Source organism: Gasterosteus aculeatus, chromosome 12, assembly GCF_964276395.1.
Source record: "Gasterosteus aculeatus chromosome 12, fGasAcu3.hap1.1, whole genome shotgun sequence".
Classification (NCBI taxonomy): domain Eukaryota; kingdom Metazoa; phylum Chordata; class Actinopteri; order Perciformes; family Gasterosteidae; genus Gasterosteus; species Gasterosteus aculeatus.
In genome coordinates this window covers 23,586,958-23,601,758 of record NC_135700.1, presented here as the reverse complement: position 1 = coordinate 23,601,758, position 14,801 = coordinate 23,586,958, and the positions used below count along the sequence as shown (strand labels likewise).

The following is a 14,801-nucleotide window of genomic DNA, read 5'->3' as shown; positions in this document are numbered from 1 at the left end:
AGTAGTTAAAACTTCCTCAGAGATTTGATTAATTGTTTTTCTGCAGCTCGTTCTCACTTTACTTTGAACTTGATATCATAATCTTTCATTCGTCTGAGGAAAAGTTAAGAATATATGAGACTGGAACTGTCTTTGTCTTGAACATTTTTCATGCTTTCTATTGAAATGTGTCCTTTTATTTCGGACCCGCTGGGAGGACTTCACGTCTTCAGCGGGAGCGAGAGGCTTTGAGCCACACAGAGTTTTTATTGGTGCTCTTGATGATGATTCAATCATTCAAATACACAAAACGTTTGACTTCTTTTGAAACATTTTTTTAAGGAGCCAATCCTGATATAAAGAAGTGAGAAGCACAAGACAAGAACTTCACGTTCACCTTTATGCCTCGTTGAGAATCACAGTGAGAAAAAAACATGTTTAAACTCCTGAAATAGAGACAAAAAGGTTCAAAATATCAACAACAACAACATGCAAACATATTTTTACGGCAGCACTAATATTCTCCAAAGCTGTGAAACATCACAAGACCATGAGCTTCTCATCCAGGTATCGATCCATCTGCTCTTACTGCAGGCATCTTCGTCGTGTCTTTGGTCTACATCCTGGTTACATTATAAACTCAGTGACTTTGTTCAGGAGTTCAGGCTGATCCACCTCAAGGCAACAAAACACCACTGTTTGGAAATGTTTTGTATCATTATCATCATTGTTGGAAAATAATGGATCCTTCACAGTTGACCAACAAAGACGACATTTCACTGATAAACAGTCCATCTTCATACAACCCTGGTGGCAAAAATAATCCTATTTTAGGCCCGGCTCAGCTGAGATGTCCTCACAATAACTAGTAACCAAAGTTCTCACTGTGACAATGCCCACATGCTAAAGTACAACCAGTAACGCTTACCATGTGTAGGCACACTAACGTTTTGTAATTAAGTACAGCTCGGTCCACATTGCAAAGCCTTCAGAGGTACCAGCCCGTGTGCTTCTCCTCTTTCTCTTCCTGCTTCCTTTCCAACCATCCAGATTTCCAGAACCCTAAATCCGCTGCGACCTGACTCGACCCCAGCTGGGTCTTTCCTTCTTTGAAAACCCATCTGCCCTGTTCCTCCAGGAATGTAAAAGCCCTATCCATTACAGATATCACAAACTGCCTTGTAGCGGTGAACACTAAAAGCCTCTTTAGAAAAATAGAAAAAGGTAGGACATGTCAAATTAAGCAACCGTCTCTCTGTCGAAGCATCTAGAGTCCTCGCATTCAAAGCTACATTCAGACTATCGTCAAATGGAAGATGGAGACTCTAACAGAGTAGTTGCTCAGCAATGTTCTCCTCTTTCGTCGCCTTATTTAGCAGCCGAGTTATTGACGTATACCTTCTAAATAACCAAAACTGGTGAAAATATCAGAAATATACTATATAAGTACTTTTCTGAGCAAGTAATCAATTACACTAATCTACCTTCTCACTGCAGGACTGATTTCTAATTATTAAATAAATCCACCCCCCCTCCACCCACGTATTGTCACTCATCACAAATATACTTCTTCATCAGTTCAGTTATCTGTAGTTTTCTTTGGACCGAATCCTTTCGCCTTCCTGTTGAAGTCCTTGTGTTCGTCTTCCTGTGATTTGCGCTTGATCAGCCCCTTCTCGAACACCGCGGATATCTTCGAGAGCGGCTTCTCCGCCGCCTCCTTCAGCTTCCTGGCATCAAACCGGGGGCTGTACAACAAAATCGGCAGGCGACTGACAAAAGAAGGAACTTCCCCTTGATTGTCTTTAGGTACCTTTTTCCTCTCCGGTTCCTTCTTGTTGGCGTTGATCTGGTGCATGATTCGGTCTTTAGTGGAGAACATCTGAAAGAGGAGGACGTCCCACATCTTAAACCCCTTGGGACCCTCCTTGTCGTCCAGCACTTCCTGAAAAGCACATTGGTCTGCCGATGACTCATCACCGCCTCGATCCGTTCTCCCGCAGCTGGAATGGACCTGAGGTTCGGCCTTCGGCTCCGGAAACGACAGTTCGTCCGGCTCGACGACCATGTGTTTCTTGAGCCGGGTCCATCCGCTGAGCTTCCCCTTGAGGCCTTTCGGCTTCTGGGCCGCTTTGTGCTCAGTGGACGGCCGGCATGTCCCCGCCGCCACGGCTTTCTCGTCAGCAGTTGAAGATGCAGTTGATGTCGCTGACTTCCTGGAGGGTTCGAACGCCGGGGCCGTGGTCGGCGGGGCCGTTGGTTCCTTTGCCTTGCCTTTGAGTCCAGTTTTTCGCTGAGATGGCGGTGATTGTCCTCTGTTTGGGGATGGAGGTTTGACTGAGACTGAGGCCTGAGGCAGAGGGGCAGGAGTGACAGGGTCAATCACAGCGGCGCATTCTATGGACGGTTTCATGACAGTGTCTATTGCTGGCTTTGAAGGGGAAACATTCTCAACAGGTAGCTCAGTCCAAGTCTGAACGTTATTGGCGCGTGGGCTAATCTTGTCTGGATCAGGAGAAGACTTTGAGGAATCTGTTTTTTTAACTGGGGGTTCTGCCTCTACAGGTCTTGATTCTACCTGCTGTGTGGGAGGTTTTGCTTTCAGGGAAGGTTTACTGGTTATAACAGGATCGTCCGATTGGATTAGATCGCTAGTTTCAGCATTCAGCGAGGAGACTTTCCCCCCCTTACTGGAATCTGTTCCTACGTTTGGTTTTATCTTTTTCATTTGGAAAAGTACTTCTGCACTGTTAGCCAAGACGTAGGGATCTTTAGCGAGGGTCGGCTTTAAAATGTTCTCTGGGATCGACTTCGCAGAGGCCTCTATGGTGCTAATTGGTGTTTTTGTTTGAAGAAGTGGAATGGGATCGTTTGTCTGCTCTTTAATGGAAGCGTTTTCTGCAGTATTGTTTAAAGGGACCGGAGTCGGAGGAGACTGGGGTAAGCTTGGAGTAAAGCTCTGAGTAGGTGTGTTACGCAGTCTTGCCTCTGGTCGAGGGGAGGCTCGTGTTGAGCTCCAGGGTTGAGTTACTCCTGGAGGGATGAGTGGGCCTTTAGCATCTCCCGTAGCGTAAACAATAGCTTGAATGTTTGTGGTGGTGTGGTTGTTTAAATGAGTGCGCTTGACGGTACTGAAGGTGTGAGTATTAGTTTCTCTAGATTTGTTAGTTTCACTGATCGATTCCCTAAATTGTTTCACTCCAGTCTGAGAGTTCACTGGAGTAACAGAGGTTAGAGCTTTATCTCCAGACAACGTCCTCTGACTTGCAATTCTTTGCTGTTCTACAGTGTGAGCCGTGACGCAACCAGAAGAGGAGGACACGTTTCCCTCGGTCGTAGACATTATGAAATGTTTTGCCCCTGTAGCGAGACTTGCTACAGATTCATTCACTACAATTGGCTGAACAAAAGGGGATTGTTCTTTTACGGTGGATTTAGTTTTACTCTGTGATGCAGATGTCCCAGATGATCTACACTCCGCAAGAACGTTGCGGATCTGTCCATCATCTGCTTTTGAGTTTGTGTAGATTCTTGTTTGAGCAACACTGCCACACACAGATTTTGCACTGATGTGCGTTTTTGCTGCCGGTAGACTCTCTGTTCTGTCTGATCTCAGCTGAGGGCTTTTAAGTGTGACGTGATCAAATGATGGTTGAACGCTCACGTCTTGGTCTGTCATCGTAGGCTTAATGGATTCTGTATTAGGCTTGCTGTGGACTTGAATATTGATGCCTGAATTGGATTTGTTGGACTGCGCAATTTCTGCAACATGTCTGACGTGTTGAGCGGTCTCTAAACCTCCTGGTTGTCCAGGTGATGCCGAGTCGGTGTACGACTTGCAGTCTGTTATCAATCCTGCAGGCGTGTTCAGCTGTGTCATATCTGCACTGGGGCTCTCTGTTGGTGATTTGAACAAAATGACTGTGTGTCGTGCTGGGTAGCTCACTCCGGTAGGGTCGATATTATCGTAAGTGGGGAGCTTCACTTCTGCATCAACTGCTTTATTTCTTATTGAGTTTTTGTAGAAATGTGCTGCTTGAACACTTTTCTCTCGGCCACCAGATAATATGTTACTCTGTGTGTTTGGATGTACATTCTCAATAGTTTTGGTGAGCTTTTGGGCTCCTTTTGTGGACACAGTGGAGGTCATGTCTGGAGGGAATTTATTGCCGTAAAAGTTGGGTGACTTGCTTCTAGTGACTAAACGGTCAGGTATTTTGGTTTCTGTGCCAGGTTTGCCCACTAAGTTACAATCAACAGCAGGTGTTTGTGGTGCACTTGGTTTTTGAAAAGTTGGGAAAGTTAAGCTTCTTCCTGGAAAATGGGTCTTGTGTCCTACAGTTTGGCTATTCCTGGGAATTTTAATTTCAGTGTGAAGCTGTTGCAGAAATGTTGTGCTTTGGACAGCTGCATAGGCTGTGCTGAGACTACAGTGTGCGGAACATACAGATGCTGTGACAGGCTCGTATTGCAAAACAGATCCTGTGTTAGCGATTAATTCGGAGTTACATGACATAGAAGGCAAAATGGTTCCTGTGTTTGTTTTACTTAGTTGAGTAACTTCTTTACTTTGTTCATTTAAAATGCCTTCAGCAGGTCGTGGGGTTTCAGAAACCAGTTTGACAGCTTGCTGGATTCCTGAAATGAATCCTTCATTTCTTATGGCATCCCACAGTAATTTGGGCTTGTGATCTGTGGCAGAAGACGGAACAACCATTTTTTTATGGTCAACCAGGTCTTTAAGAGGCTTGGCGGCGTGCTGGACATTGAGGCTATTGGCTGTTGATGGACTGACTCCACCGGGCGTTTGGACAGACTGAACCAGAGATCTCTGTGGTTGTCCTGACTGGTTTGTGGCACTGATGACTTTGGATTTTTCTTTTGTAGTTGTTTTCTCAAGATTAGAACCTTTCTCTATCTCTTCTAAACTATGCTGATTTTTAACATTTGGTTTTACTTTGACTGAGGCTGACGAGCTATTCATCTGATTATTGCTATCATTCAGGCGAGTCGTATTTTGTGCTGCCTCTATAGAAAATAGTGCCACACTTTGTGTGTTTGCCTCACCTGCTTTAGACATTGGTATTGGATCCTCAGAGTATGAGGCTTTTGGGGTGGATACATCACTTGTGGATTGCTGCATTGTGTTCTCTGACAAGCCAATGGGAAGCTCTGGTTTTATTGTGTCCACGCTAGATGTTTTTACTGATTTGGTTCCAACACTTTGAGCTGCAGGCTGAGTTTCCTCAAAAACATCTTGGCTAGGAGTGACGATCCGCTCAGCCGGAAGCTCAAGATCCCCTTGGTGCTGTACGATTTTAGCACCAGTGAGCTCCATTGGGGACAGAAGATCTTGATGTCCATTGAGTTCTTGTGTTCCATCAGACCGGGACACGTTTAAAGCTATGCCGGTTTGGTTTGAAGAGGTTCCGTTAACCCTGGGGGGCGCAGGGCTGCGATGGGAAGCTTTAGTCCTTATCCCTCCGTAGGCAGCATACTCAGATGGAGTAAGCCCATAATATGTTGATCGTGATTTGGGTTTTGAGGTGGCTAATGACATTTGATTCTCCAATAGTGAGGACAAAGACTTGCGTGCATCCAGCGCCGGGGGGCGATGAGGGGACGGCCGGGGGCTCAGAGGTGCTTGAATGGAAATCACTGCCGTAGCGTCCAGATTTGAATTATTTGCCACAGTAGAAAGAAATGATGGGACTTTTGGCAAAGACGAAGCCTCACTTTCAGAAACCTGGCTAATTTGTAGCATTGGGATGACTGGTTCTATTGGTGCTGGTTTCACCGCAGCAGAGTCAAGTACAGTCACACTAGATGCTAAGTTTAGATTTATCGTACTCCGTTTTGTCTCTTCATAACCGCTGACTGGTTTGATAGCAGTAATGTGATGCACATCAGTCCTTTTTAGTTCCTGTTGGGCAGCTGGCAGTTTACTGGTAACACCGGTTTGAATCGTTGATTTCTGTCTTGGGCCTTCGTTTGTAATTGTAGGAGCTTGTGGCTCTTGGGAGGCCTTGAAAACAGCAAATAAAAGTGGGTTAGGTTTGGATATTTCAATGAAGGGCGTGGACACTCGAGCCGGTGCTGAAGAGGGAGTCTTAGGTCTTCCACATTGGGAGGTTGGCGAATTCCATTTCTGTTCAGCTTTCACCACTGAAACAGCGGTTTTCTTGTACTCGTCAGGTAGCAATGGCCACCGGCACGTCAGGTCCTGGATGGAGGGAGGTTTAGAGATCTCATAAAACGTTGCCTTTGACGTATAAACCCTGCTTTGTGCGGCGTCGGGCCTCGTCTCTTTAATGGGTTCAACAAGTGATATTTTTGAGGCGGTTATCTCAGGGGACATCGGGCTTGGGACAAAGTTGCCATTACTGGCGGGTATGGCAGTCCACGGCGCCGTTCGGCTTTGGCCGTTGCCCTTTGAACTGTCATCTGTCGCCCCGTGGCCGGGAACAAAGGGTTGTGTTTGAGAGTTTGGAACTGACAGCAGCGCTGGAAGAGGAGGTGGGTCGGAAACTTGAGAGGGAGCCATTCCTGGGCCACAGTTGGGGGCGGCCGCGCATAGGGTGAGGCTGTGAGTTGATATTTTAGGGCTGGACTGCGACACGACTTCTAAAGGGACTGTCCTGACTGACCCGTGGGAATTTGGTGTCATGTTTGCGTGGAAAGCAGAGGGAAGAGTCGGTGCTAGAAGCCGCTCGGGTGGCGCCGAAACCAACGGTGGCAGCATGAAAGGACTGACGTCGTCGAATAGAAAAGAGGAGCACTCGTACAGCGGAGCCACCTGCTCTTCAGAAATCCTGACCCGGGCTGTGTGGGACGGGGGTGGGAAGCCGCCTGGGGGGCCGTAGGGGCTGCTCCGAGGGTGAGGGAATGCAGATTCAGGGCCATCATAGAGGGAGTCGAAGGGGAAACTGAACACCGAAGGGTCCGCAGTGTGGACCGAATCCGGCGTCGTCGGCGGGCTGGACTGGTCGCTGTGCTCCAGGTCCGTGCTCGCCTCGTTGACGGGCGACAGGCAGGAACGAAAGGGGACGGGCGTCTGAGAGAGGTTGCCCTTCTTCTTGGTTCTCTTCTTCTTGAGTTTCTGAAGCCTGGCGTTGTCTTTGCCCGGTTTGGGCGGTAAGGGCGGAGGATACTGCTGGGAGAGGTCGGGCTCCAGCCCGTTAACGTAGCCCACTTCCATCAGCATCTTCAGACCCCTGCAAGACAGAGACGAAACACATCAGTCCCGCTGCCTCCAGACGGAAATCGATTTATGTAATAACAGCAAAGCAGTAAATAGGAGGGCTGAAATGTAAAAGTTGGTTTCATCATAATTAATAATCAAATGCTTATAATAACATTTGTGGTAAAACTGAGCCAAGGTCCAACAAATGTTTCCTGGAAAGGTCACACGTCATGTTGCCTGCCAAGGAATCAGAATATGAAGACGTCAGAGCAGATATTTGGCTCTGACGTCATGAGATATCTCAGCAGCTGGTCAAACAATCCCAGTTGGTATTACTATGGATATAACAGATAATTGACTGTGGTCATTAATTGTGTTTATATCATCATATCATATATCATATGTATTTTCCTCCTTTTCAGCTGGACACTTCTACGAGGATCTGTGAAGCACATGCTGGACTTTGAAGGTTGAAGATGGTGGATTATGAAAACGTCAATGCTGCAGAAACCTCCGCTATCACTTCATCACTCTGCATTTCAAGCTTTATGTCGGAAATGTACTTAAATCCTCTTGTGAAACATATCTTCCTAACGGTAGTAAATAGATTTTTATTCTTTGCAGCTCCTCCTTTTCTCTTGTGGACAATAACCTCCGCAGTGGTAAATCTTTTCTTACAATGAGATAATAATTAAACATTTGAGTATTATGTGGATGTGCTGCAGTCCTTTGCTGTGTAGAAGAGCTCACTGAAGCTTCTGCTGTGTCCTTCTGCAGCCGCACTGATCCAACCCGCGCTAACGGCCTCCGGACGAGCGGCCGACGTTAGAAAACTGAGCTCTCGTGACGACGGGCTCGTTGGAGGTGTTAAAACTCTTAATTGGGTCCTGAAGATGCTGCATGGCTACGAGCATGTTGGAAATAGAAAGGCATGTAAAGTGGCAAAGCTGCTTTGAAACGATGACAAACTACTTATGAGAATAGTCTCTCAAGGAGACAGTCGGATTTAAAAATGACCTCTGCAGGAAGTAAAAGGAAACCCGGAGGAGGATGAGTGACAGGTAGAGGAGGGGGACCAGGTTCGCAAAGGTCAAAGGTCTGAAGCAATGAATTAACGTGCCTTCATTTTTCTTACTATTATAATCGTAAGTCAAAAGGGAACGACAATGATTCTAATCACAAACACAACAACGAATAAGTCATAGATTTATTTCAGGCACCTAAACTCTTCTGCGTCTCATGTGTGACACCACAACCAGTTCCACGGCCTAACTTTAGCCCGCAGTGGGGGGGGGGGCAACTGACACCGAGCACCTGCTGCTCGCCGTCCAGCATCCAGACCGGAAATCGATCCTCTCCGGGCCGACTGGGCTCTAATGCTCGTGTTTCACCTTTAATATTTCCTATTAGTCACGTTAGCGCCAGTCGGCTCTGAGATTATTGCACTAAATTTGGTATCAAATCTGTAAGTTACACAATTGCTTTTAAGTATAGAAGCTGCGCAAAAACACGCTACGAGAACTGTGGCTGCTGACTTCAAACGTAAACCATGTTTGGCGGGAACAGGAATCGCTGCCGTGAGTCGTGGGGACACACGAGAAGCCCCCCCACCGCCCCCCCCCACCTTTAAGGCCCTGCTTTGGAAACCTGGCAGGCTTCGACTGGAGCTCAAAAGAAGAACGTAGAAGATTAACTGTGTGATAAACTTGTGCCGTGACCTCACTTGAATAAAATGGAGCACGAGCTCTCCTCCGGTGGGCGGATGTGAGCGGCCTCCTACCTGAGGTGGGAGGCAGGTGTGGGCCGGCGGCGAGCACACCAGCTACGCGCAGCCCGGAAGTGGACGTGAGGGTCAAGGGGAGAACATCAACGGGTCGGCTCATCGGGTTCCTCCTCTCACGGACCCACGAGGCGCACGCCTTCCCCACCTCGTGCACACCCGCGGCGATCGGATCCCACGCAGGTTAGCCCCGCCCCCGAGCCCGCTGGTCGATCAACAGGCACACGCTGGTTTACCTTTGGCCCGGGGGGCTGCTCCCTGCTGGTTAATCCCGGCTCAGAGTGCCGCGAGGCCACTTCTCCCCCCGGAGTCCGGCGAAGCCTCGGGGAGCGAGCCACCGTGCCCGCGGACGCTCCAAAAATAAAACTGTGTCGATGTGTGTTTGTGTTGCAGAGGGGGGGGGAAGGGGGCTCCTGAGGTGAGGGAGGTGCAGCCCCTACAGGCGGTTGGAGGACACCTCCACCTGAGAGTGAGCACGGTCGTCTAAGAGGGAGAGATCCAGCATGTGGGTGGGAGACAAGCCTTCTACCCGAGTGGGGGGCCGGGGGGCGTTTTCACTCTTTGTGGTGCTCCGGAGGTTCATGAAGCTCCACTTACAACACTTTCTTAAGGTCCTCAACCGGTTTATTTAAGAAAGATTTAACAAACAAAAATGTTTGGAAATTTTTTCATCTTGAGTAGAACATGTTTCACAGACACATTATTACGTCAAGGCACAAAATGGCGATGTCTATAAATCAATCTACACTTTGTGTGACTTCCTGTGACAATAGAGTGGATGCTGATCTGCCTTTAGGGAAGTCATGTACACCCTTAAGTGCAGCAGGCTACATTCACATTCATTATGTACCACAATATATGTATATGTGTAAAGCCCTGGAGATCACAGACGCAATGCTCTAAAACCTCCGACCACCAGAGGCAGCGTTGAGCAGCAGCACTCCCCTCACCTGCAAAGCTGCATTCTGTGTAGTGACCAGCAGGGGGCGACTCCTCTGCTCCCATAGACGTCTATGAGGAAATGACTCTACTTCTCTGTGGTGACCAGCAGGGGGCGACTCCTCTGCTCCCATAGACGTCTATGAGGAAATGACTCTACTTCTCTGTAGTGACCAGCAGGGGGCGACTCCTCTGCTCCCATAGACGTCTATGAGGAAATGACTCTACTTCTCTGTAGTGACCAGCAGGGGGCGACTCCTCTGCTCCCATAGACGTCTATGAGGAAATGACTCTACTTCTCTGTAGTGACCAGCAGGGGGCGACTCCTCTGCTCCCATAGACGTCTATGAGGAAATGACTCTACTTCTCTGTAGTGACCAGCAGGGGGCGACTCCTCTGCTCCCATAGACGTCTATGAGGAAATGACTCTACTTCTCTGTAGTGACCAGCAGGGGGCGACTCCTCTGCTCCCATAGACGTCTATGAGGAAATGACTCTACTTCTCTCTGGATTTATTCCCTCAGTAAACATTGTAAACATGAGTTTATGGTCTCAGTCTCTAGTTTCAAGTCTTCATTTAGTGAATTATGGTCCATTTAGAGACAAACAGACCATAAAGCAGGGGACGCTAGAGGGTGGGGCTACACACTGATTGACAGGTCTCTAATACGCCGTAAAGCAGGGGAGGCTTTAGGGCGGGGCTACTCACTGATTGACAGGTTTCTAATGCACGATAAAGCAGGGGAGGCTTTAGGGCGGGGCTACTCACTGATTGACAGGTTTTTATAATGCACGATAAAGCAGGGGGCGCTTTGGGGCGGGGCTACTCACTGATTGACAGGTCTCTAATACGCCATGAAGCAGGGGATGCTTTAGGGTAATCTGTCGACAGGACGCTGCCTTCACAGAGAAATATAAGTGGCTCCTCAGCAGCATAAATACGGTCACTTCAGTTCACTGGTTGCGACACAAACAAGATGTCGTTGAGTCAAAACGTCCACTTCTTATGTGATGTCAATGCTAATTCTTTTGGGGACCCCATAACCTTTTACAGTGAATCTTCACAGTACTCGTTGGAGCCACTTGAGAGGGCGCGAGTGTTGTTATGTTCTGATTAATGGGAAAGACTATCGTACATGTCGTCCCACTGACCAGAGGTCACTCAACATATGAACATATGGTGTCATGATATTCACAAAAATTATTTATTAAACGTGTATCTCTCTTGTAGATTTGTTGTCGGACCTTTTTTCATTTACTTTAATAAGAAACTGTTAAAACCTGCTCTTACGCTATTGATCAAAACACGTTTTAAAGTACAATTTTTTGTAATAATAATAATAATAATGTAAATCTCCTTTCAATGGATCATGACCTCTAACTAAAACCAGCTGATAGAGAGACGAGCCCCCTCTGTCTCACACAGCTGTTACTGGGTATCCTATGAGAAACAATTAGCAACATTTGCATCCATTAGAGGTCGTGTTTAGGTGACATATTGTCTCCCCTTTTAGCTCAGGGGAGATCGGCGGCGAGGCTCCACACAGAGCAGCTAACTGGTTTCCTATTTGGTCTCGGTGTAAGATGCCAGCGACAGAATACGTTATCATCATCACGTCATCATTGCCTCCAACACTATTATCATAACTGTTGCTTCTGCCTTTAGATGCTCCCCAAACGGAGCTTTAAGAAAATCTTTATTTAATTCAAAATGTTGCAGCTAAATTCAACCTTTGTTCCTTCGTAATGGAGTGAACTAGTCTGAGATGTGACTTCACAGGTAATGACATCTGCTCCTCTGCGTCCTGGACGTTTCTTTAGGACGTTTCTTTAGGACGTTTCTTTAGGACGTTTCTTTAGGACGTTTCTTCATGACGTTTCTTTATGACGTTTTTTTATGACGTTTCTTTAGGACGTTTCTTTAGGACGTTTCTTTAGGACGTTTCTTTAGAACGTTTCTTTAGGATGTTTCTTTATGACGTTTCTTTAGGACGTTTCTTTAGAACGTTTCTTTAGGACGTTTCTTTATGACGTTTCTTTAGGACCTTTCTTTAGGACGTGTCTTTATGACGTTTCTTTATGACGTTTCTTTAGGACGTTTCTTCATGACGTTTCTTTAGGACGTTTCTTTAGGACGTTTCTTTAGGACGTTTCTTCATGACGTTTCTTTAGGACGTTTCTTTAGGACGTTTCTTTAGGACGTTTCTTTAGGACGTTTCTTTAGAACGTTTCTTTAGAACGTTTCTTTAGGACGTGTCTTTATGACGTTTCTTTATGACGTATCTTTAGGACGTTTCTTCATGACGTTTCTTTAGGACGTTTCTTTAGGACGTTTCTTTAGGACGTTTCTTCATGACGTTTCTTTAGGACGTTTCTTTATGACGTTTTTTTATGACGTTTCTTTAGGACGTTTCTTTAGGACGTTTCTTTAGAACGTTTCTTTAGGACGTTTCTTTAGGACGTTTCTTTATGACGTTTCTTTATGACGTTTCTTTAGGACGTTTCTTCATGACGTTTCTTTAGGACGTTTCTTTAGGACGTTTCTTCATGACGTTTCTTTTGGCTGCACATGTTTGTTTGTTTTTTCATTCCTCACAGGCCCTTTGTACCTTTGGACGGAGCTTAGCCGGGAAGCCAAAATCTAAAAGTTTCTCCGAAGAAATCCCTAAACATTCAGCTCCCACTGAATCGTGTGATTCCACAACGGTGGCTGATTGATGGCGAGCGTCCTGCTCACTGCTATTATTACCGCTGTGTGACTGATCGACTGCTTGATGAAGTGTGAGAGACGCACACACACACACACACACTTTCCCTCCATTGTCTGGATGCCAAGCTGCTGTGTAACCCCCCCCCCCCTCACCCCCCCCCCACTCAGCCTTCCATCACTGTAAATTTAGCCACAGAAGCTTCTCAGCTGCTCCTTTCCAAAACCCGAGCCCTCCTCTTCCATCCGCAGTATTTCACCCATCTCCTCCTCCAGGGTCACGCCTGCCCCCCCCCCCCCCCCCCCTCATTAACATACACTGTCATCCCACAGCCAATGAGGGCCGGATGAGCTCGAGTATCAGTATAACAGAAGGACTTGTTCTCTGAGCGGACTCCGACAGACCGTCATCCCCGGCGCCGAGGAGCTTCTCCTTCTCTAGGAGGTGAGTCCCCCCCCCCCTCTCCTCCCTTTCCTCCCACCCCCCAAAACCCGTCGACTCCCGACCAGAACCTCTCTGCCTTCGTTCCTTCTCCCGCTGTAGCTCGTCTCCTGTCTTTGTGGAGACGGTCCCCGACCTCTCGTCTCAAAGGGACGGAGAGGAGGAGGAACATGTGCAGCTGGTGCTTGGGAGGATGAACAGTCGGCCCGGGGGGGCCGGGGGGGTGGGGGGGCCGAGGGGGCCAAGGGGGGGGGTCTGGTTTCCTTCAGTCACTTCATGCAACAGAATCATGTGTTTATGGACCTTTCCAACAAAAGCGCAGTGAAACTATTGAAGAGACAGAAGGTGTGTCGTTTACGGCCAAATGGTGTGTGACACGAGGGCAGTTTGCACCTCCGCTCTATGAGAGGTGGAGGTGGAGGTGGAGGTGGAGGTGTTCAGCTGTCAAACTGTCAGCTGCAGCTGTGAATATTGAACCCGTCTTGTGTTTTTCACTCTCGTTTCATTGGCGTCTCAGAAGTCATTTCTTTAACCCTTTAACACATTGTGCTCGACGTGTTTTTGTCTCGGACATAAACTTTGACCCGCTGAGCCGTCCGACACACGAAATGATGAAGACGAGAGCGGCTCAGAGGCGCGAGGTCCAACAAAGCATCTGACTGACGGCTGGGAGGAAGTCGGATGATGTAGATGTTTCATCGTGGGGTTGCTGGTTTAAATTGGGCCGCTCTCTTCTCCTTTATGTTTGTGCATATAACAGAACTGGTTCGCCTCCCGCGACCTCTCGTTAAACCCTGACCCCCCCCCCCGTCCCCCCTCCAGGACGAGCCGGCGTCTCTGAGCTTTTGGGATCGTGACGTTGGTTCTTTGTAGAAGAAGTCATCACAAGCATCCCATAAATTCGTCTCTAAATCTGCTCATGATGTGATTCCTGCACATCGCAGCTTTTAGCTGCGGAGCGACTTGGCGGCGAGCGAGCGATGCGAGTTGATCAAAGAGCTGGCCTTGGGGGGTTGAGGGAGGGGGGGGCTGCTGGTTGGCTGTCTGAGGATGGACCGCCGACCCGGCCCGGGGATTAAAGCGGCTATTTGGACAGCGTTCCTCAGCTGATGGGTAGAAACACGACCCGGAGCTAATCCCAGAGTCCCCTGCAGCTGTGCTCGCCGCTGAGTGTGAAGGAGTCATCCAAAGACACGTTCCATGTATCTCCACCCACACACACATATACACATGTACACATACATGTACACACATATGATGCATAGAATACACACCGCGCGTTGTCACGGACAGACTTGGAACATTTTGTTGAACCAGTCTTCCAGTTGTTATGCTAAGCTAAGCTAAACTAAGATAAGCGTATGTGATATGATGCGCGATGCAGATCTTCTGAGACGTGTCCTCACCGTCCACGCGGTCCAGTGTCTTTTAAGCAGGACAGACGTTTCAATGGGGATGAATCTCCTTCTTTTAATGCTCTTCGTTCTCTCCCTCAGGTGTGAAGTCTGCTCTCAACATGTCCGACACAGAGGAACTGTAAGTATTTCATTAGTTTCGATTTTATTAAAAACTAACCGACTGACGTGACAAAGTCCGCTGGATTTTCATGTTTTCATCTTTCATGTTTCAGGGATCAGCTGGAGGGTAAGTGTGTGCGTGACAATAAAACGTTGTAACTGATTGATTCTAGGGAATGTGTTGCATTGGCCTCAATATATTTTGTATGCATTTGGAAATCCACCTTGTAAACGTCACATAGAAATGTTTTCAT

General features: G+C 47.6%; 2 protein-coding genes and 1 long non-coding RNA gene across 8 annotated transcripts in view; 2 read left to right on the top strand and 1 right to left on the bottom strand.

Moving 5' to 3' along the window:
- Positions 1-7,871, top strand: part of LOC120808674 (uncharacterized) — a 21,774-nt gene extending 13,903 nt beyond the window's left edge. The window contains exon 14 of the mRNA XM_078085911.1: positions 7,585-7,871. Within this exon, the coding sequence (XP_077942037.1) occupies positions 7,585-7,610 (26 nt within the window). The 3' untranslated portion in view covers positions 7,611-7,871. The remainder of the gene's footprint in view (positions 1-7,584) is intronic.
- LOC120813707 (uncharacterized) lies at positions 366-9,304 on the bottom strand. Of its 4 annotated transcripts, XM_078085910.1 has the most exons (3): positions 8,943-9,083; positions 5,047-7,193; positions 366-2,329 (listed from the first exon to the last, which is right to left on the bottom strand). In XM_078085910.1, exons 2-3 carry the CDS (start codon positions 5,101-5,103, stop codon positions 1,559-1,561), a joined length of 828 nt encoding a protein of 275 aa, XP_077942036.1. In that variant the 5' UTR covers positions 5,104-7,193; positions 8,943-9,083; the 3' UTR covers positions 366-1,558. The 4 variants fall into 4 exon arrangements, with proteins under 4 accessions (XP_077942036.1, XP_077942035.1, XP_040022627.2 ...); XM_078085909.1 differs by lacking the exon at positions 8,943-9,083 and adding an exon at positions 9,179-9,304 and having other exon boundaries at positions 366-7,193; XM_040166693.2 differs by having other exon boundaries at positions 366-7,193.
- LOC144385370 (uncharacterized) lies at positions 8,884-14,801 on the top strand. 3 transcript variants are annotated; one of them, XR_013451626.1, is made up of 6 exons: positions 8,884-9,125; positions 9,336-9,411; positions 12,480-12,662; positions 12,922-13,033; positions 14,527-14,566; positions 14,661-14,801. It is a non-coding gene; the product is annotated as an uncharacterized LOC144385370 (long non-coding RNA). The 3 variants fall into 3 exon arrangements; XR_013451625.1 differs by lacking the exon at positions 9,336-9,411 and having other exon boundaries at positions 8,988-9,125; XR_013451624.1 differs by lacking the exons at positions 9,336-9,411; positions 12,480-12,662 and having other exon boundaries at positions 8,987-9,125.

Coding starts and splice junctions, on each gene's coding strand:
- LOC120813707 (XM_078085909.1), bottom strand. CDS start 7,183: ATGCTGATGGAAGTGGGCTACGTTAACGGGCTGGAGCCCGACCTCTCC.